The following is a 24,033-nucleotide window of genomic DNA, read 5'->3' as shown; positions in this document are numbered from 1 at the left end:
AGGATTCAGTGCAATCTCTCTCCCAGAGTGGATTGATAAAATTTGATCTTACCTCCCACAAATGTTTTTAATGGGATATGGTAAATTTATTCATCTGGAAATTTAACTTCTTTCCCCTTTTAAGACCTCCATATTTGTAACCATGATTTTGAATTCAACTGATTGAAAATAACTTTCACACCAGAGCAAAACTATAAAGAACATTTGTATTAAAAGCAATTTACCTCTAAAAAAATTTCTAATGGCATTTTTCACAGAAATATAAAAATTTCTATTTCACAGATATGGAAAATTTTTGTAGAACCATAAAAGACCCTGAATAGCTAAAGCATCTTGAGAAAGAAAAAAAGTTGGAGGCATCACACTTACTCATTTTAAGCCATATTACAAAGCTATTGTAATCAAGACAATACTGGCATAAAAACAAACACCTAGAATAATGGAACAGAATTGAGAGCCCAGAAATAAACACGTGTACATATGGTCAACTTATATTTGACAAGGGAGCCAAGAATACAAAGGATAGTCTCTTTGATAAATGGTGTTAGGAAAACTGGATATCCACATGCAAAAGAATGAATTTAAGCTCCTATTATACATTACCAAAAATTAACTCAAAATGGATTAAAGATTGAAACATAAGGTCTGAAACCATAAAATTCTTAGAAGAAAAAATAGGGGAAAAACCCCATTGTACTTTATTTATTTATTTATTTATTTATTTATTTATTTATTTATTTATTTATTTATTTATTTTATTTTTTTTTTTTAATGTTTATATATTCTTGAGACAGAGACAGAGTGTGAACAGGGGAGGAGCAGAGAGAGAGAGGGAGACACAGAATCCGAAACAGGCTCCAGGCTCTGAGCTGTCTGCACAGAGCCCGATGCGGGACTCGAACCCACGAACTGTGAGATCATGACCTGAGCCGAAGTCAGACATTTAACCGACTGAGCCACCCAGGCGCCCCCATTGTACATTTAAACTAGACCTATAGATGAATTATTTCATTGCTTTTTATCTACTCTATATTTTAACATATTGCACTTAATTTTTTTGTTTTAATTTTTTTTTTCAACGTTCTTTATTTTTGGGACAGAGAGAGACAGAGCATGAATGGGGGAGGGGCAGAGAGAGAGGGAGACACAGAATCGGAAACAGGCTCCAGGCTCTAAGTCATCAGCCCAGAGCCAGACGCGGGGCTCGAACTCACGGACCGCGAGATCGTGACCTGGCTGAAGTCGGACGCTTAACCGACTGCGCCACCCAGGCGCCCCAGCACTTAATTTTTAATGTGTACAGTTACATGTATACCAATTTTAACTGATAATATATAAAATTCTTCCGGGGCGCCTGGGTGGCGCAGTCGGCTAAGCGTCCGACTTCAGCCAGGTCACGATCTCGCGGTCCGTGAGTTCGAGCCCCGCGTAGGGCTCTGGGCTGATGGCTCAGAGCCTGGAGCCTGTTTCTGGTTCTGTGTCTCCCTCTCTCTCTGCTCCTCCCCCTTTCATGCTCTGTCTCTCTCTGTCCCAAAAATAAATAAACGTTGGAAAAAAAAATTTTTTTAAATTCTTCCAAAGTAGCATATGAGTAAAGAACTCTTCATCTGCTTGACACCATACATTTAGATAAGCTTAATGATTAAATTCCTACCTCAAATAAAACCTTGCTGGCACTAGGGAATGTTCATTACTCAATGGAAAAGCCACAGTGTTTCAGTCAATCAGTGTGGTCAACTTGTGAAATGCTCAATTTGTGGTGTTATATGGAATGAAATTGAAAAAAGATTTATGCACAGATACTTTCTTTTTACTTTAACTTTTTTTATTGTCACAGTTTGACACAGAATACATTCACTTTTTGCTACTAGAACATTAATTTTCTGTCTTTATCTTGTGAAGAGATCTAGGAAAGATAGTATGAGGAAGAAATTAGGAATCAAGGTTATTAAACATGTCAGTGGCTTCTGGATTTCTGTGCACTCCAGATACAGAATGAGTTATACAGGAATTAGTTTACCTCACTTGAATCTAATGTTACCAGATAAGTAGCTAATACATTTTTGCCTTCAGAGAATCCCTTCTCTTTGCATTTTTTTTTTTTATTCCTTTGGTAATGGGAGTGTGGCCAGATACATTTTAGCCATAGTAGAAACCATAGCCCATCTTCTATTTGATTCTCTTCCTCAGCCTTCAAAAACCTTGGATTTCCCATCCTAAATAACCCCTTGCTATCTGCTTCCATCTCTCTCTTGGAACAGCAGTCTCTAGTGGAGCCTTCACTTCTGCCTCTTGACTTACTCCTGCCAGTCTGGTCTCTGCTCTGTCAGCATTACTGAACTCCTCTTTGACGTCATTGATGATATCCTAATATCCAAACTGAAAAGCCACTTTCTTTTAGTTTGTTAAATAAAAATTGTATTTAAGGTGTATAACCTGATTTGATATGCATATACATGATGAAATGGTTACCACAGTCAAGCTAATTTACATAACTTCTCACATAGCTACATATGTGTGCGTGTGTGTGTGTGTGTTCGATGAGAGCACCTGAAGTCTCTCTCAGCAAATTTCCAGTATTCAATACAATGTTAACTATAGTCATCATACTTGTACCTTAACTTTAATGTTTAGAACAAAATGACGTATGATCCAAATGTTGCCATTTTGTTTTTGTAACATCTCTATTGCAGACTTCCTAGAGGATTATGTTTTTAGAGACTTTATGATTAGTCTCTTTGGTGTTTCTATAATGGAAATCCTTAAAATAGGATTTATGACAAAGTTATCCTTATATCAGCTTATAAGTTCTAACAGGTAGTGTTACAGTAAAGCTTTGAAAATCCTATCCTGTCATAAATAAAATGCTTCCCTGTCATTTGGGTGACTTTAGGGATTGATATCTAAATGAGGAGGTATTTATGAAATGGTACCCTAGACCAATTTGTCTTTGAGTTAAATAGAATCCATGATATTTTTTTCTCCCTCCCTCCTACCATACAACTTCCTCTCATCTGGACTTGTTTCTTTCCTTATTTTGTTTGTAAATACAGGAACTGGGAAAGAGCTCTTTAAGTCATGCTTTGCCCTTAGTTAATAGGAATTATTTTTGCATATTTCATGGCATAAAACCTGTACCCTTAAAGGAACTTTGCTGTTCAAGCAAAAAATGTTTTGTCAGAGCCAGAAAAATAGCACTGATTAGTTATGACTCCAAGCCATAAACTTTTACCATAGAGATTTTGCGACTCTTTTTGAGTTTACTGTTTTTAATTCCCCAGAAGTTTTAATCTTTTATTTAATGTGTAATTTGGCCATAATCCTTACAAAATAGAATTTTAAATGCTCCATGATGCACACAAATATATTTAAGTAAACTGTCTTCTCAACCAGTATACCCAGGTGTAGTTTATGGAGGGATATGTTTTAGGTACATGTGCACTTAAAATTTTTTTTTTTTTTTACATTTATTTGTTTTTGAGAGACAGAGCACAGCGAGGGATGGGCAGAGAGAGAAGGAGACACAGAATCCAAAGCAGGCTCCAGGCTCTGAGCTGTCAGCACAGAGCCCGATGTGGGGCTTGAACTCACAAACTGTGAGATCATGACCTGAGTCAAAGTCAGATGCTCAACCCACTGAGCCACCCAGGCACCCCACACGTGCACTTATAAAGATGCATACACATGCATCCCTCTCAGAAATTGTGCACAGTAATTTTTAGGATGGACTACTTCATTGCTATTGAAATTGTCAGTGACCTAGAATTTCAGATTAAATTGAAGGGTCATTAAAATATAGCTGCAGTTGTCTTTAAAACAACTTGATTAATGCTATAATTATTTTAGCTTTTAAGAAAACATGTAAATCATGAGCCCTGGGCATTATTTTGGTGAGATTTAGAATTTTTTTATAGGAAGATGTGGAAAATGCCTACTTTAAGGAAATTTAAAATACTTTATGAAGTGTTAAGTGTATCAAAATATAAGTATTAATCCTTACATTTATTACCCATGCATTTTGTCAGTTTTGTATTAGAATCAAACTGATTAGAAGTGATTTCCATAAATGTCTTGTCTTCTGACTGAATTCTGTACTACTACTGTAAAAAAAAATGCTAACCTAATTTTTGAAAATGGTAAAGCAGGAAAGCTTTCTATTCTCAATAACTCAGTCTCCGAGTTCCCTGATAAAGGAGTTATTATAACCATGTTATATCTTTGTAGCTGTAACTTTTTTTCATTAGCAACATAATAGTGAAAGGTAGAATACAGTTCTTTTACAAGATGATTTTTTTATATGTGAGCCTTAACATCTTTTTTTCACAGTCTTTCCTTAAAGTCCTTTTTTTTTTTTTTTAACCAACTTCATTTTTGGTCCCTCATTTGGACAGGCTGGCTTAAATGATTGAAAGCCAAATGAGGATGCAGTATCTGAGTATAGTAAATGTGCACAGCACTTTGCCCACCCTACAGTTTTGGTGGGCATGACTTCAACCGTTAATAGCCATTTTTAACTTTTAACTCAACTGCACTGATGCATTTAGCTCATGTTTAAACACAGGTCCTGAGCCTGCTGCCCTGCTAAGATGGTGAGAATGTTGCCTTTTTTTAACATAAATTCTTAGTGATTTCTCTATATGTTTTTTTTCATGGAACTCCAGGCGATGTCTTTACTATAAACATAGTTGTTTGGAATGTGAATCTCCTCTTGGATATCTGATTCAGTGATGATTCATTTTAAATTGCTTCCATTAGGTCTTACATCGTTTCATGTTACTTGTAAACTTTTGGTTTCTCATGTTTTCTTTTGACACCTAAGTTAAATAAAACTGATTAGAGTATAGTGATATAAGCAATGCTTGGGAAATACTATGGATACTTATTGTGTGTATATGTATGTATGAACATGTGCAGTAGCTTCCTTTGATTTTACTTTGTATTCTACACTTAAAAGTCAATATACTTCTGGAGAGTAAATTACCATTTTCAGTTGAGGAGAAATAAAGCTAATTTATTAAAGATTAGGATGTTTATAAAAATCCTTACCCATGTTCTGCTCTTTTAATATTTGGCAATCACAGACAAAGATATTAGGATTCAAGATAACTCAGCAAAGTTTTAGACTTCTTGCAACTTTAGAGATTTGATGTCTCTAATAATCATTAGGTGTGCTGAACATGTTATTTAGAGTTCCTTGTCCAGTATTGTGCTTCTGATTGAGATCCATCACTGCTGCTTGGGTGGTTGACAAAGATTCTACATTGACCATAACATTTGTTTTGTTTTTACTTGTAGACAGAGACTATTCATTTTGGCAAATACTTGTTTACTTTCCATGTTCTGCAAGAATAACAGCGAAAAAAAATGCCCTTTATCATCCTGGTCTTGTATCAAAACAATGATGGGCCCAGCCTTCATTTTATGAATTTGATGGTCCAGGCATTTAACCGTGAATGACCTGTTCATAGGGTTTGTGGGAGCCTCTGATTAAAGGGAAGAGTGTTGTAACACTGAGCTTCTTCCTCTCTTACCTCTCAGGACATCACATTTATATCACACAAAGGTGATGAGAGAGAGATTAGCACAATGGATAAGGAGGGTAAACAAAGGGAACAGACTCCCTGAGTTCAAATCAGAACTCTGCCATATGCTGGCTCTGTCATCTTAGGTTACCTTACCTTTATGATCTTCTGTTTTCTTTTCTGCATAGTAGGACTAAAGATACTATCTATTTCACAGAGGTATTTTTAGTATGAAATGAGTTGTACATAAAACACTGCCTGGCACATAGTTAACACCTATGTGGTGGTGGTGGTGATTAGCTAACACCTACATGATGATGATTTAATAATTTGGAAGAAGCTCAGGGTACCTTTCTGAAAGAAAAAAAGGATTTGTAATATGCTTCCTTCAATACAGCTAATATTTTAATACCTCTCATATTAAATATTTGACACAATATTTGTGTCACCTGGTCTGAAAGGGAATTACTTTCCAATTTTTGAAGTGCCAACTCTATATCCTAGATATATATCTATATACTCTCTCTATATCTATATACTCTATATATCTATGTAGATATAGATCCTTTAAAAAGAGTCCCCCAACTTGATAATAGTTCAAATTTATTTTTTTAAGTTTATTTTTGAGAGAGAAAAATGAATGAATGTGGGGGAGAGGCAAAGAGAGAAGGGGGGTAGAGAGAGAGAATGAATGAATGAATGAATCACCAGGCAGGCACACTGTCAGCACAGAGCCTGATGTGGGGCTTGAACCCATGAACCATGAGATCATGACTTGAGCCAAAATCTGACGCTTAACTCACTGAGCCACCCAGGTGCTCCTATAATAGTTTTTTTAAACTGCAATTTTTTTTTTGTCCAACTCTTTAGAATTTCTGCAAACTAATTAGATTGTCTTTCAAAAAAACCAGAATCTTGTTAATTGGGTGAATTGAGACACAGAGTAAAGTAAAGCAAGTTTCTGGTATATAACCACAGGAGAAATGAGTCATCTGTAACATGAGTGATCTACACCTTAGCTTGAGCATAAAGATAAGGGGCCCTTTTCCTGGCTGTGTGCCTTCCTCTTGACACAGGGGCAGCTTGATTTCTGCTGCTTTCTTGGGGCATCATCACAAATGGAACCAAGGGAGGGGAGTCCCAGCACAAAGAAGTTTGCTTCATTTCACAATTTGGAAGCTATTTCTCAGCTCAGTTGGGAAGGAGGTTGTCATTTACTTTGAAGTGCTCTTACATCCTCTTCCAAAGTTCTTTCTCCTGCCCACGTCCTTTTCCTCAGAGTTTTATACTCTCAACTTGTGTATACTCTTAACTTGGTGCTGAATCACCTCTTGAAGCTTAAAAACAATTCTGGATTTTCTGTCCTGAAGGTTTCAGTCAGGAGTCAGTGGATGGCTAGGGAACCTATATTTAAAAATACCTCCCTGGAGGATTCTATGTCTGGCCCATGAACTGGCTTTTGGAACCACAGGTCTAAACTTTCAATTCTCAGCTGGAAGAGAAACATCCTGTGTTTTCTTCCCTTGGGCTTTACCATGGGCACACTGTTGATACTGAGCTGGAAATGCTAAATGTGTTGCTTGACCTCAGGAAACTGAGGCTTTGAATGCCTTAACCCCAGGGAAGAATTAAAATGAGAAGTATACATTGTAGGGCCAGGCCCATGGGGAAACTAATGTGGCCCAAGGGAACCCTGATATACTGGGGGACTGGTTGGGAAGATTGATGCTTTTTTTCATCCTAGTATTTACTTATTAATTTGTTTGTTCAAAAGCCATTTAAATGATTATGAGATCAAAGACATTTTGCTGGGCACAAGGGATGCAAATAGTATAGTGGAAAGAATACAGGTTTTAGAATCAGCCAGATGTTGGTTTGAATCCTTGCCGAGCTATGTGATTTTGAGCTATTAACTTCTCTAAACTTATTTCCTCATTGGCAAAATGGAAATAATGCCTGCCTTGCAGGCTGTCATAAGGATTATAAATAATACACATGAGGCATCTCACATAAGTTAGCATTTATGTGGCAGGTATAGTGTCTGGAACTGTACACACATTTTCTTTGCCCCTCTTAGGTGGTACTATTGATATCAATTTAGAAATGAGTAAACTAAGCCTTTGAAACAGTAACTGCTCCAAGATCACTAGCTTCTGAGAGGAAGAGCTTTACTTTGAATCCAGGGCTGTCTGACCCCCAATCTGATGTCCTAACCATGTATCCTAGATGCCTGCTCAGTCTAGTGTCACGTGACTCCCCCCACTCCAGACTAGACCTAGGTGTGACCCATCCATGGGCTGGCCAGGCATCGATGACTCTGTGGCAAGGCGTATTGATTCCCTCTCTGGGGACTATGCAATCAAGACTAGAGACTGAGGTTGTTACAAAGCTTAAAGGTCATGGGGTTTATTCAGGGCTAGGGTTGCCTTCATAGACCATGTGTAAACTGATGCTGAGGGCAGAAGCCAGGTGGAGTCCAGGAAAAGCAAGAGAGTTCATTTTATGATAGATGATAAAGACCAGGTGGGTTAGGTTCTTTACCACATTCAGTGTGTAGATCTAGCCCATATATCTTTGCTCTAATTCCTCTTATTAGTTGAGATAAGTTTGACTATCTGCAACATGATTTTTAGAAAGACCAGGAGTCTAACCAGGACTCTAGTGGCATTAAAATATAGCTATGCATAGTTATTCACATAGTAGCCATGGTATACAGGCAAACAAAATTGCAACAGAAAGTGATAAATTTTTTAACAAGAGAGGTCTAACGTGATGAAGGGCACAGAGGAGGGAATGTACTTATGATCCTTCATGGAACATGTGTCTCCTTATGTTCTCCTGTGCTGGCTGTTTTCATGTAAGGCTCACTCCTTAGGTGGAGCAGTAGGCTTGGACTGATAGCCCGTTCTTGGACTTATCTAATATGTAGCAATTACTGATTCATTTTACTTGTAAGTATGTCTTCAAGTTCCAAAGAAATTGTTTGGAATCCAAATTAAATAAATGCTTGCCATATGATGATAGTCCTAAATATAATAGCTTGGGCTCCTTTTTTTTTTCTTTAATGGTTATTGATTGAAGACCAAGAAGAGGGTATTAAATCCTCTTATTCTAATGGAATTATCTTAAAAGGTATCTTCTGGTATAGCATGAAGTCAGCTGTGGAGGAACTTGAAACTCTTCTCTGGTTATCCCATTGGTCCTAATCAAATAAAATCAGTTATATCATTTTCTCTGCAAAACTGGATGTTTTTCTGACTTAAGGGTGCCAAATGAGCCTTATATTTTTCTGCAAATTTTTAGTAGATTTAGGGTGTATAGCTGTACAACATTCTAGCAGAATGGTTTGAATACTGATTTTTTTTCACAATATGCAGTTAACTAAGAAGATGTGTAAAGCACTTACAGTGCATGGTCCATATTAGGAATGACCACCATCTCATTTGCCCTACCCAGGAAACATATAGATTGCACCTTGCTAAAAGAATAAGCATGGAATCAATGCAGTATACATTTACAGAAAGTCTTAGGTTACAGATGCTATTTATGCAATTCATAAGGGGTTTTCAGTTATGAAGAGGGTCAGAGAAATATTAGTTGTCTTCTAAGACTTTTCTCTTGGAAAAAAAAATCTAAACTATGTCCTTAGCCAGTAATCTTTAAAGCTGTTAAAGAATATGAAACCTGCTTCCCAGTCTAGCGCAGCTGCTAAGAAGCTATAAGAGCTTGGTTAGGATGCTCTAGTTTTTCTGTGCCTCATTTGCTTCATATCTTAACACTTGGCAGAGTTGGACTAGAGCAGGGGGTGGAACATATCTGCTATACTCTCTCTACCTTCCCAATTTGGCCAAATGATCATCATCCTGGGAGGCCAACTTGATGACAGCCCTTTGTCCTCAATCAGCACCTGACAACCAGCTCTTATACTTTTCTTAAATCTGTGTGCACCCCCTGGACCAGAAGATAATGAAGATAATTTTTAGTTTTACAACTCTATTCTTATAAATAAGAGATCCAAGATAAGGACATGTTCTTTGCAGATATTTTATATTAACTGCCCCATAAGAAAATGGCAACCTGGATGTGTGAAGAATGCTTTTTCCCTAAATCACCATTTGAAAAGCAAATTCATTTGACTTTGCTTCTCTCATGAGCTCCCTTGACCCTCAAACATCTTTTTAAAGGATTACAGTTACACTTTTCCTTGTGCTGCACTTGGACCTTGCTATGTATCCTTTAGTCCACTATAGAGCTTTAAAGAAAAAAAAAAGCCTCCAACTGGGGTTAAAAGAAAGTGTTTAAGAAGTTAGAGCTCCAAAGCTCCCTGGCCTGCACACTTTTTACACCAGAGATACTAGTAAAAGTGAATTGTTGCCCCCTTGTGGTATTTTTTCACACAAGTGAAACTGTAGAGTATAATTTTAATCTCTGCCACCTTGAAACTGTCTTTGCGATGAACTTAGTTATTATGAAAAAAAAATAGGTATTTTTGAAACCACCTCTCCTTGTTTATTTATTCTCATCTATCTTAAACTTTATAGGATCTTGTCTTTGATATTTTTTGAAATACCAGATATCTAAGAGCTTAAGTCAAATGGATGACCAAAATTATATGGAAGAAACCCAAATACCATTCAAATTACTTTTCTGTAGTCCTTGGCACTTCAAATGAGTTTGTAGGGTCTTGGGAATATCTTATTGCCCCTTTTGTAAGTTATGTTATATACCTAAAGATATTCTTCAGAGCTATAAAATAGGGAAAATTTGAAATACCATGTCCGGGAATGCTTAGTTGTGATATAGTTAATTCATAAGGGTTCAGGTGATCTTTAGGATTAGATTTTCTTCCATTTTCATTATATGGAATATGAAACAAGATTTTAAAACCAAATGGGGCTTCCTTTCAACAAAACAGACTTCATGCCCAATAAAATGCTTCATAGGAAGAGTGTAGAGGTCTTATGGACAAAGAAATCCATTTCATACTATTCCTTTTTACAATAAAAACGTGGCAAACTCTTAAAAATAGAACAGTGAAACAGTCATAATTGGCTTATTGATTTTTTAAATAAATTATCATAAATATATATAGGAATTCTAAATGATTTTCATGTTTGATTAGAGAAGTCCATTCTGTCAACCATTTTCTATTTTGGATGATTGTCCCTCTCCACTAATAACCTTGAAAGTGAACAACTACTTGCAAGCTATCTGAAGATGATGGGTAGGTTTTTGAAGCACCTGCTCTTTTATAAAGATGAAATGACTGACTACTTGGCAGATTTCCACGTTATGTCTTGAAACTGAAGATGCCCAGTGAAATCTCCTTAGTATGTAACTTGTTATTTTTCAACACTGCAAAACTTGTTGGTTTGTTTCTGGATTATTTTGCTCTCAAAGAAAATTTGATCACAGTCAGGAAATAGTCATTGAAGGATTTGCCAGTCCTTTCCAAAGACATTTGTCTGTGCAATATTTTTAGTGTAAGAGAGGTTATTTCTTTTTTTTATTAATTTCTTTTTTTTAATTTTTTTTTCAACATTTATTTATTTTTGGGACAGAGAGAGACAGAGCATGAACGGGGGAGGGGCAGAGAGAGAGGGAGACACAGAATCGGAAACAGGCTCCAGGCTCTGAGCCATCAGCCCAGAGCCCGACGCGGGGCTTGAACTCACGGACCGTGAGATCGTGACCTGGCTGAAGTCGGACGCTTAACCGACTGCACCACCCAGGCGCCCCGGGAGGTTATTTCTTAAAAAGCAGATAAATGTCACTAAAAACACGAATTAAAACAAGAAAACAAACAAGAATTTTGTACTATGAATAAGGAGACAGAGTGGATTCATTTGCTTTACTTATTCAAGGTCTTGCCTTGGAGTCTCAGCTAATGTAAAAATAACCATTACTATGTTATTCAGAAGTATTATAGACAGTGCAAGATTTTGATCTCAGGCTATGTAGGACATGCCGTGGTAGATCCCAGTAATGCTCATCATATTTGCCTACTTGAACGCCTTTCTAGATTAAAGCAGCTGTGTGAACTAATGTCCATCCTTAATGCCAGAAGTGTTTAGCTGGTACAGGAATTGTTAAGCTTTTATATCTTATATCCAATTAGGATTGACCATTCCACTAAAAAGTCTGCTTACCACCAGAGGAGGAATGTTTTGTATTATATCCTTTTCCTTATAATCTATTTATGATAAATTTTAGGGACATGCAGCTTCCCTTGGGAGCAAATTTAATTGCTGTCACCTTAAGATACAAAATACTTCATAGTTGAAAACACATTTCAGTAATCATAAAGAGAGGTCACGAAAAATTGGGTAGTAGGAAATTTCCATAACTTAGGATTTTTTTTTTAGAATTTTATAGTAAATATCTTTATGCATAAATCTCTGTCCAAGTTTAGGTTATTTTCCTAGGACAGATTCCTAAATTTGGATAAGTTACGAATATTTTAATGCTTTTGTATGCATTGCCAGATGGCTTTTAGAAAGACTGTATCAATTTTATATTCTCATAATGCATCCTGATGCCTGTCTCTCTACATTCTCACGTGAATCTTGGCAGTAGCAACTCATTTGGCATTTTTAATTGTGAAATTTGGTTACTATATTAACTGTTTTTATTTCCCTTATGGATTATATTTAAGTCTTTTGTATATTTTTATATGAGCTTTTAAATTATTTAGGAGCCAAACTGGCATTTTCCCAGAGAATCATCAATCACCCTTAAATAAATAAATCTCTGTTGCTACTCACTCTTGGGCAAACTCAAGTTGCCCATGTGAGAAAAAGAAATTGCTCAGTTGTTATTCATTGTCTACAACTCAGTCCTTGTGAAGATGTGGAAGCAACTTTCTCTGTTCTAACTTGCATGTGTCTTCTGAAGTACAACAAAATCCCCCAGTGTGGTGCTTACCTGACCTTTTTGTCCCTCTTGAGCTGCTTTGAAGAATGACAAGATCTCTGAGATGATCCCCAAGTCCCCCTGGTGAATTTCATAAATACAATGAAGCCCAGGTTTCAAGTTAGCATCACAAAATTGTCATTAAAATTTAATAGGAATTTGTCCTGGTTTCAGATGATCACTTTTGTCACAATTATGGATCTAAGAGTACAAATACATTTGTCATAATTGTTACTTACTTTCCTGTGTGTGTAGAGATAAAAGGGGAGATTTTTGTTATTTTTTTCATAGTCAAAGCTACTGATTTTTTTCTTCACTTTTCTTTCATTGCATTACAATTAGAAAGTCTTCCTCAAAACACTTAATCACCTTTATGGAAATCCTAGGCAACCTTTGTAGCCTTCCTGGGGATGTACAAGAACCATTGTTCCAATTAGGAAAAACTATTGCCTAAACCTAGCGAAGGAAAAACCTTCCTCAACTTTGGGGTTTATGAAGGAATGAAATTCATGTCTGCCAGGCAGTGGAGTCAGTATTTTCACAGCTTCATGCAATTTGTGAGTCTGCCTGATATCTTGGTTGAAAAGAATCTACCCTATTTCTGATTCTAATAGCAGTAATCTACAGCTGGACGTTAGGAGTATTTCCATAAGGGGCTGTTCACCTTTCTCTGTAGAAGAGTCGATAGGTTATCCTGTTGGACCATTTCCACATGTGTGCAAGTCAATGTAATTATGTTGGTTAGAGCGTGGTTTTGATGGTATTGTTCTAACTTCATTTTGATGATGATCTTGTGATATTTTAGCAACTCTCTGATGAAAGAGGATCATGGCATCTTCATTCTGTAAATGTAAAAACTGGGAGTCACAAGTGTGATGTTATCTCAGTTACAGACCATACTTACCTACCAGCTCTTCTTCATTCTGCCTTTCTGTATTAAACCCCGTTGCTTTCCTTAACAACTAAAATATCTAGCCAGTCTTCTGCATCTGTAAGACAGGGCTGAAGAGATTCAATGGATAGTGATTTATCAAGGCCACTGTACTTTTATTTTTTATTTTTTATTTTTTTATTCTCTAGTTAGCATACCATGTAATCTTGGCTTCAGGAGTAGAACTCAGTGATTCATTTCTTATATATGACAACTGGTGCTCATCCTGAAAAGTGCCCTCCTTAATTTCCATCACCCATTTAACCCACCTCCATAAACCCTCAGGTCTATGTATTTAAAAGTCTCTTATGGTTTGCCTCTCTGTTTTTATCTTATTTTTCCTTCTCTTCCCCTATGTTCATCTGTTAAGTTTCTCAAGTTCTACATATGAGTGAAATCATGTGATATCTGTCTTTCTCTAACTTATTTCACTTAGCATAATACCCTCCAGTTCCATCCATGTTGTTGCAAATGGCAAGATTTCATTATTTTTCATTGCCAAGTAGTATTCCATTGTGTGTGTGTATACACACACACACACACACCACCCCACATCTTCTTAATCCATTCATCAGTTGATGGACATTTGGGCTCTTTCTATAGTTTGGCTATTGTTGATAGAGCTGCTATAAACATGAGGGTTCATGTGCCTCTTCAGATCAGCACTTTTCTATCCTTTGGATAAATTCCTAGTAGTGCAATTTGATGGGTCATAAGGTAGTTGTATTTTTAATTTTTTGAGGAACCTTCACACTGATTTCTGGAGTGGCTGCACCAGTTTTGCATTCCCACCAACAGTGCAAGAGGTTCCCCTTTCTCCACAGCCTCACCTGAGTTGTTAATTTTAGCCATTCTGACAGGTGTGAAGTGGTCTCTTGTGTGGTTTTGATTTGTATTTACCTGATAAGCGATTTTGAGTATCTTCATGTGTCTGTTTAAGGCCACTGTATTCTTAAAGCACTCAGGACAAAGATATGCAGAATTTGTCATTAGAGCTGGACATACCTGGAGGTTGACAATCTCCTCATAAAACTCTCACCTTTTTGTGCTGATCTTGGGCAGTGTATTTTCCAGGTGGTTGTTCATGAACTAAAAAGAAAGTTAAATGCATGAGTTGAATTTGGGTGACTGGCATCATACTTGCCTTTAGATGCTTCCTGTACAGGGTGAACGTGCTTAAGCATGTAAACTAATTTGAAAGTGTACAAGGCATTCTCCAAGTCTAAAAAGGAGGAAATATAAATTAGCATGCTTGTATGTCCAATATAACTTATTTTCAAATATATAGATAAAAACAGGGATATATATTTTCAGTTAGCTTTAGTCTTACCAGTTAGAGTTCAGAAGAAAATATGTACAAGACCTTTTTTATACCTTAGGTTAGGTTATATTTTAATATTTCTTTTTTTTCGAGTTCGACTTTAAGTCAAAACAGCCTACTTTGGACCACAAAATATTTTCAGTTAATTTAGGCCTATCCGTGGTCAAATCTTGGCTAACCATCTTAATTCTTTGGTATTTGCGATATATCCTACATGAGAAATGGGGCTGACCAAAAAGAAAACCAAGCAATGAACCAAAAGCACAGAGGTGTCATTCAAAAGAGACTTTTGAGGAAAATTTTTAGGGTTGTAACTAGGTCTCCCAAAACATCTTTATTTGGAACCAGTACTATATAACTTATCGCCAATGGAATAATTGTGCAATTTGAAAACTTACATAAGTTTTCAGAAGCATTGCTGAAATTTTGGCCACGTTATGAACTATTTTATGCAAATAGTGAGTTAACTTTTCTATCACACAATGTTTATATCAGCCAGCAAACCCAAAGACCATTCAATATTGACAATTACATCAGAATGATTTATTAGGTAAGTGGCATGAAATTGACCCTCTCTTAAAATAAGAATTTCCAGTCATTCAGTATAGATCTTCTGTTAGTGAAAGCAGTACACATTTTTCATATGAAAAATTAAAATGGTGAATGTGAAAAGATTTAACAAATACTCAATATATTTTTATTTTAACACATTTAAAAATCTAGTAAAATTATTTTTCCATGTACTCAATTTCAATTTGCCTTTAAAAGAAACTCTAGGCTTTAAATAAATCAAATATGAGCTCATTTTTACAATGTAGTCAGCAATGATTTTAACTAAGGTTTTTGTTTAGAAAAAATAATTGATGCTTCTTTTTAAATATATAATTTTATGTTAAGTATTTAAATCTCTCTGACCTCATTAGGTGTGTCTCATCATTAGATATAATGTTACTAAAGTAGTTGTAACTTTACAGCTTCTTTGATTAATGATGGTTTGGACTAAGGTTTCACTGGGTAGGATTAACTATGTTTAAAGATGGCAAGCTGCCATTATAACATTAATGCCAGAATTTAATAAGAACCAGAAAATAACTTCAAGGACCTTAATAATTTAATGTGAGGGCATGATCATATTCTGATTATTTTACGGTAGTGTCCTATTAAAAATAAGTTATTCTTTATGTTGTGATAAAGTTTTACTCCACACACACCAAATATCAACTATGTGCCAGTCATGTGACTGTTTTCCATGCTCAAATAAGATAATATATGAGAAACATCTCCCCTATTTAGAAATCTCCTAGCCTTCTGTATTCTAGTGTTACTGATTTCTTAAGGCATGGGTCTATCTCCCTAACTTCTGGCCTGTTTCTTTCACATTTCTTACATTAGCTGCCACCTCCATTGTCTAGACTGAACAGCTGACCAGATATGGCCCTGTAATGAAGGGTGGGAAGGTTGGAAAGCATGCATTAGAAGTGAATGTCCTATTTGGGGTACAGATTACTACACAGGAAGAGAAAAGTTTTGCAGGACTATACTGTTAAAACACTAGTCTGTTGAGGGAAAAATCTTTCTGTACTGAGGGTGTATTGTAATGACTTCATTTCTGCAAAATACAGGTGCCCTTGATGCTCTTTACTGTTTTAAAACCTCCATGATTCCTATGTGTTTAGAACCAAAGAGGGAAATGGACCTAACACAAATAAATGCCTGCTATTCTTTGCTCTCACATTCTTAAGTATACATGCTTGCAAAGAAAAGTTGAGACCTTGTAAAAACTATAAACCATGACTACAAGATGTAAGAAGTAAAATACAGCAGAGGCAAAGGGAGACTAGATGCAAAAACTCCTGATGCAGACAAACCTCACCCCTTTAGCTCACAGTCTGGACTTCCTGGTTGTGAAGGCAAAGAGGAGAAATGGGATTATGTGGTGGGTGATCTTCTGGTTGTAAGACACATGTCATGAGTTTTTCAGACACGTGCATTTTTCTTGTTCACTGTAATAACTTATTCCAGGGGATTTGTAGAAGAAGCCATGGCCACATAAGGAGTGATGTCCCCATGAATTTTTATAGAAAAGAAGAAAGTATTTCACCTATGTCATTTCATACACCAGCCTTTGGAGAACAGGGAGGGAATAATGTTAAAAGCAAGACATTTTTTTCTCCCAGGGGGGCAGGGAAAAGGGAGTTTGAAACTTCTGGTATATTTACTGTAGATAGATGCTTATTTTCTTTCGCCCCACTGACCTGTGGAGCAGTAGAAAGATGTAAAGATGTCTAGTAAAGGGTAGCATTGTTAGCAGTCGGAGGGGATAAATGGAATTTTTGTGGCAGGATGATATTTGCAAGACTGATCAGGCCGCTGGGAGGTTTTTAAATATGCCAGTTCCCTATAACAGGAAGATCAGTCTCTGTTTTAGACAGCATATCCAATTTAGTAAATTATTATTATTCCGTCAAAATTAATGTGAACAATTTTCTCTTTGAGGCTGCTTTTTCCATAGGTGATGTTTTCCAGATGGGCTTTGTGTAAAACTCTTAATGTTTTGTGTTTTCTTTCCTAGAGAAAGAGCCTTTTCTGACATGTCTTCATTTCTTTCTCTTTCCCTCATTGTAGGAAAGAGAGCCCCAAAGGCAAAGGAGAAGAACAAGAAAAAGAAGAGGAAGCTGATAGAAAGAGCCCAGGAGCAACACAGTGTCTTCCTAGCTACAGACAGAGCTCATCAGTAAAATAGGAGACATGTAGGTTAGATTTTGGGGGATTTTTGTTTTTGCAAAAGTGCACAAAGCTACTCTCCCCGCCTGGACACTGGTGTGTGGCGTTTATGCTGCCTTGACCAGTATTTGTTCCCGGTAATGTTGTGAAAGGAAGAGCCACGAGCGTGGTCTCTGTTATTTATGCTTCAATTTGCATCTGGAGACTGTGAAGGCAGGAGCTCACGGCCTGAATCGGTGGAAGAGGGAGTGGGTGTCCAGCATGTGCCTTGGCTCCACATGCACGGAGGGGAACGTGGCACCATGGAGAGGCAACAGCCGTGAGGCCCCAGACCACCACTGGAGAACAGACTTGTGCATATTTATGGGAAAGAAGACACTCCGCAGGCAAAGTGCTATTTCACCTGTGACCTTGATTTCTCACGTTGTGTATTTGCAAGGATAAATGTATGTGGATATCTGCTTTTACCTGGGGGTATGCTCCAGGGATTCCTGCTCAGTATCACATCAGCTCCAACATGTACATAATCTGTGGGGCCATCGATAAACCTCTTACTGTATATTTATGCCTTCTTTCCTGTAACAAGTCATACCTGATTAATATTATGTCACTTTGTTTCTAGATGTTCCTAACCATCGTCCAGTAAATGACTTCTAGTTGTGCGAATTGACGGATGTTTCGTTGCCCCTTGAAATGTAACTTTTCTTGGAGGGCTTATTTCTCATTGTAAGAATAGGATAAGCTAGTTTGTACATAGGCTCAAATGACCAGTGTCAAAGAATCTGAATATCAGTAGAACTTCCCCACTCCAGCTCTCCTCCTACAGATAAAGCAGCATGTGTCAGCAGAAACTAAAACTCCCTTTACGTCTAAGAGGTGATGACTTTATGAAACACAATTGAAAACGCGAGGAATTACATGCAGTCCCTTCTAGTACTCATCATGCAGTTTCAGAGGCTAGAGAGATTTTCAAACTTTTGTTTCAAGCTTCAATATATATACATATTTATCTAAAGCAATCCCTGACTTACCAGGACAGGGTACCTACCAATATTCTTGGGTCACTGTAGAAATTACCATCGTGAGACCATGCATAGAATTTGAGAAGAAAACAGTATGAATTCCTGTAACTGCTGCTCAGATCTTAACAGGTCTCCTTTGAGCCGGATCCGTATCCTCTCCAAGACAGAAGAACACGATGGAGACTTCCCTGGGGACTTTTGGAGCAGTTGTTTCAAAAACATCATCATACACTTGAGGAAATCAGCTCTCAGAGAGCTTTGAATTGGCTTCTTCTATAAAAGCATCATTATCTTCCTGGCTAATTCAGATGAAAATTAAAACAAAAAAAAATGGTTACAGATGTTTAAGGAAAAAAAAAGCAAGGTGAAGCATTTTTTCTCACCTTGCATTGGCAAAACTACCTCTTCAGCATTTTTGTTTTGAGTCAAAAGCATCTTACCAGTGAGTATCAATGTCCTTTACATCATTATGAGAATATTGTTGCTATGAGATAATAAGCCATATATGAATGTTGTACACAACTTTAGGGTTTGCATTTAATCCTAAAGTGCTCACCTCGTTTCATGTCTATTTACACTATATTCCTATTTACTAAGTGGGGAAGGGGCTCCTTTATATAGTGCTTCATCGTTAATAAGTCAATATCTGTTCTGTTTCTGTGATGTTCTTTTCATGCATTAAAAATCTTCAAAATTATTGTTTGTGGAAGTTTTCTTTAGAGGTACATTTAGAGCAAAAAGAAATACTTTAACAACTCTACCCCTAAATAATGATCCTTACAAAAACACAAACGTTACCAAAAGGAACTAAATAGTTTAGCTATACATTACACTAGAGTGGAATGGAGTGGTTAGGCAGTGTGGCTCTAAAATCTCTACTCCTGAGTTCTAATCTAGACCCTGGGAGTAGCCTGGGGCAAATTATCTCTCCAGGTCTCTGTTCCTCATCTGTGAAATAGAGGTAACAGTAGTATCTACCTGTAGGCCTATGTTTTGAGGATTAAATTAGGTAAAATGTGTAAAGTATGGTCAGCACAGGGTATATACTAAGTGCTATCCAAGTTACCTGTTATTAATTGCCTCTTCTTGGCTAATTATTTCAAAAACACTCATTTCTCTCTATATTTTTGAAAATTTCAGTTCCTTTCTATCTATTGCTTGATGCCTAGGCATCCTTTGCCCCAATTTTTATTTTTTTTATTTTTATTTTTTATTAAAAAATTTTTTTTAAACATTTATTATTGAGAGACAGAGACCGTGAGCAGGGGAGGGGCAGAAAGAGAGGGAGACACAGAATCCAAAGCAGGCTCCAGGCTCTGAGCTGTCAGCACAGAGCCGGATGTGGGGCTCAAACTCACAAACCACAAGATCATGACCTGAGCTGGTGTCAGACGCTTAACTGACTGAGCCACCCAGACATCCCTGCCCCAATTTTTATTCTTATGGGAATTGATTTACAGCTGATAATCTTCCAATTGTAAATAAAAGATTCTTACTACAGTATCATTTATAGCTTTCTGGGAATACAAAGAAAATCTCGTGGTTTTCTATAGCTTTACCATTCCTATATTTATATGATGTATATAAATATAGACCATATGAAACTGGTTCCCCCCTCCAATATTTTCATGGAGCTTAGCATCTGTAAAAGTAAATGATGGAATCACAACGTTGTCAATTAAGTTTAGGTAGGGAAAATGGGTGAAGGGAGTCAAAAGGTAGAAAGTTACACAACAAATATGTCATGGGGAAGGCAATGTATAACATGGCGACTATAGTTACTAATGCTATTGCATATTTGAAAGTTTCTAAGAAAATCTTAAGTGTTCTTATTACAGAAGTTTGACAGACAAGCACTTAGGAAAAGCCATTTTTATGAATGTCTTTGTTCTTTTTCAAGATGCTAATACCAATAATTGCATGGAATTTTCATGTTTTGCTAGAAACATGTGGAGAAAAGATAGCACTTAGCCTCAAGTGTGTGACTCCTATAAAGGTGATGTGTGATTCCTCCTCCAGCTTCATATTTTTTTCTTTAAAGGAGAGCTGTGAGGAGAAAGAAAAGGGCATCATCTGTTCATGTTAGAGAAGTTTGTGCATAGTAGATATTACTTGATAATATCATTAGACAAGGTAGAATTAGTAACCTGTGAATGTATATCTTGACCAATCTCATCATCTTCCCTCTTCTTTCAAAAGGAATAACTATTTCACTTATGCATCTGACCCCCTTCCTGTTACTTTGGGGGATCTTCAGTATCCACTTCTAGAATTTCTTCAGCCCTTCCTCTTCTCAAGTCACCATTTCATCAAAGTCTTACGGTCCACATTTCTGAAAACGTTTGTTCATTAATGGCTTGTTCCCTTCTCAGCGATTTCTTCCCACACCACCACACTATCATTGTTCTGACAAAGGGAGCAGTGATGTTCCCCTTGCTAAACACAAGAAGGACATTTGCCTTGATCTTTTTGTATGTGTCCTGTCTGCTCTTTCCACCAAGTTTAACTTTATTGTGCCCTTTTCTCTAGGAATTTCATTTCTCATTTGGCTTCTATGACAATCTTAACCAGGGCATTGTACTTCTTCTTAGTCTTTTCAAGTTCTTTCTTGGCCTAAATTAAAAACACTGACATTTCATAGGTGAACTTACTGTTTAATCTTTTAGTCTTCTCATTTCCTCATTTTGCTTGGGAAATATGATCTTATGGCTTCACATACCATCTGTATGCTCTTGGTTTCCAAAACACATATTGGTCTCCAGATCTTCGTTAACAATTTCCAGTCCTCAAATAGAGATATCAACTAGGGAGCCCACACTGCCCTCAAGCTCAGTGTATCTAAAACTGAATTTGTTACTACCTCAGTCAGGCTCCAGTCAAGGAAATAAACTAGTCAACATATTTCAAACAGGGAGTTTAACAGTGATAATTGGTTATACAGGTAATAAAGGAGGTGGGAAGCTGAAGTGGGAATGACAAGACCACCCAAAGATTAATAATAGGAGGAAGCCACTATTACCCCTAGGACAACCTCTTCCTGATAACAGGAAGAGATTGAGTTTCCAGAATCTAGAAGGCAAGGCCACCCAGCTCAAGCTAGAACTACAGCTGAAGCTAGAGCTGCGAACACAGAAAAAGCTGGAATGAAAGAAAGCTTATCTGGTAGGAGGAAGCTAAAATGTAAATCTGGTCACCCTGAGAAATGCTGCCAGAGGCAAACAGAGGAAAAAACACCCTGGATTCTCCTAACCTTCGTATCTCCAGTCTTTTACCCACACCTGCCATTGCCCAAAGCTATCTGGAAACTAGGGAGCCTGAGTAATGTAGTTCTCTGTGACACTGAGTGCAACAGAAGGACATAGACCCAGGAGCAATGAGCAAATGGTCAACATAATCACTGACATCTGCCCCCAAAACAATTCCTCTTCCTGCCGTCCCCATTTAGTAGTTAATAAAACCTTTAACTACATAGTTGGTTACATGAACACTCTTGTATTCATCATTTACTCCCATTGTTTCCTACATCTAATCAGTTCTATATTCTAGTGAGCCTACCTCAGAAATCTCTCTTGAATTTCTCCCCATGTCTTTGCTTTCTTTGTGCTATGGCTGTGCTAAGTTCTCTTTGTATCTCTTGTAGACTGTTTGTTATCCTAAATATTCTTACCTCCAGCTTCACTCCAGGTATTCATTTGTATTTCTACTACTTCTTTTTCTGTTAATATATTGGTGGGTTTTATAGAATAAAATCTTGAATTTTTTATATGAAACACAGTAACCTTCTAACTTCCTCTTTACCCACTTATCTTGTAGGGATCATGAAAAGACTGAATACATTGGGATTATCATTATTATAAAATCTTCAAGGGTTTCTTTCAGGTAAACTCAGACATGCATACCATAATGGTTGATACCCTTGAATCATGAAGGCAGAGATGTAAGGGCAACTATGACTTTAAAAGTAGATGGTGGGCCACCTGGGTGGCTCAGTTGGTTAGGTGTTCAACTGAGGCTCAGGTCACGATCTTGAAGTCCAGTCTGTGGGCTTAAGCCCCACGTCAGGCTCTGTGCTGACAGCTCAGAGCTTGGAGCCTCCTTTGGGTTCTGTGTCTTCCTCTCTCTCTGTCCCTTCCCTGCTTGCTTGCATGCTCGTTCTCTCTCAAAATAATAAGTAAAGACTAAAAAAAACCCTGAAAAGTAGATGGTGAACACACAAAATCTGAGAGGTCAGTCTGAAAACTGTGTCCAAGATTTAGACAATTCCCATATTAATCTAAGACAAATCACTACAATAAACTGCCATGTGCCACCTCCCCCAGCTTCAGAAGACAGTGATTGGTGAACTAAACACAAGCCTTAGAAACCTTCCCAACAAAGGTGTTCCAAGGAAACATTGCTAAGAGATTGAAGTTGCCAAGGGAATTATCCTCTCTTTTGGATTCCCAGGTCCACTTAATGCCTGAGATGGTGATAACTGTCTTCTCTCAGAAACACTCTCTGGAGTATTCCACGAAATAGTTTTCAAATATTTCCACTAAGACACCCTTAAAGACAGGAAAATAAAGTTGTAAGTCTGGGATTAGAACCTTTATTAGCAGACTAACTCCTCCTCAGGTTTTTAACCTCAGTCTCTGCGACAGCATGCTCTCCATGTGCACATCCAACATTTATTTGATTCTCTTCTGACTTTGTTTCTTCCCGTTGCTAATTTAGTTATAAGACTCTGTCACAAGGTCTGTTTTTGACAAAAGGGGTTAGCAAACTTTTTCCATGAAGGCCCTGAGAGTAAACAGTGGGTTTTATAGGACAAGTGGTCTTGGTCACAGCAACTCAGCCATGCGACTGTGGTACAAAAGCAACCCTAGACAGTATGTAAACAAGTGGGTGTGACTATATTGCAATAAAAATTTATTTACAGACACAAATATGGATTTCATAGTTTCACAACATAGTATTCTTTTGATTTTTTTCAACCATTTAATACATGTACAATTGTGGGGTGCCTGGGTGGCGCAGTCGGTTAAGCCTCTGACTTCAGCCAGGTCACGATCTCGCGGTCCATGAGTTCGAGCCCCGCGTCAGGCTCTGGGCTGATGGCTCAGAGCCTGGAGCCTGTTTCCGATTCTGTTGTCTCCCTCTCTCTCTGCCCCTCCCCCGTTCATGCTCTGTCTCTCTCTGTCCCAAAAATAAATAAACATTGAAAAAAAATTAAAAAAAATACATGTACAATTGTTGGTTTGCCAACCACACAAAAACAGGTGGCAGTCTGGATATAGCATAAAACCTGTGGGTCAGTGAACTATCCTTGGAAATTCTGTGAAAGGCTACCTCTAATTCTGCCTCTGAAGGAGTCCATTAAATGTACTGAAGGCCTATGCCATTTAAAACCACCTTGTATGTGGCTAAGTCTCAAAGTTCTATTTTCACTCTTGATTATCTAACTCTAATTCTAGTTTTCTCTCTTTATTTGCCATAGGATATCATATGTACTTTGGGCCCAAACCTAAAGTGAAATAGTAAAAACTCAAAAATCAAAAAAAATTTTTTCTGCCTAAGTTTTCTCCTATTTAACTTTTTCATTGGTATAAATAGCACTACTAT

General features: G+C 37.3%; 1 protein-coding gene across 1 annotated transcript in view; it reads left to right on the top strand.

Annotated features, from left to right (window-relative positions):
- RSPO2 (R-spondin 2) overlaps positions 1-19,129 on the top strand; it is a 156,130-nt gene extending 137,001 nt beyond the window's left edge. Inside the window, exon 6 of the mRNA XM_043601602.1 lies at positions 17,312-19,129. Within this exon, the coding sequence (XP_043457537.1) occupies positions 17,312-17,424 (113 nt within the window). The 3' untranslated portion in view covers positions 17,425-19,129. The remainder of the gene's footprint in view (positions 1-17,311) is intronic.
- Positions 19,130-24,033: the final 4,904 nt, after the last annotated feature.

The sequence above is a fragment of the Prionailurus bengalensis genome, chromosome F2, assembly GCF_016509475.1.
Source record: "Prionailurus bengalensis isolate Pbe53 chromosome F2, Fcat_Pben_1.1_paternal_pri, whole genome shotgun sequence".
Classification (NCBI taxonomy): Eukaryota; Metazoa; Chordata; class Mammalia; order Carnivora; family Felidae; genus Prionailurus; species Prionailurus bengalensis.
This window is presented reverse-complemented; position numbering and strand designations above follow the sequence as displayed.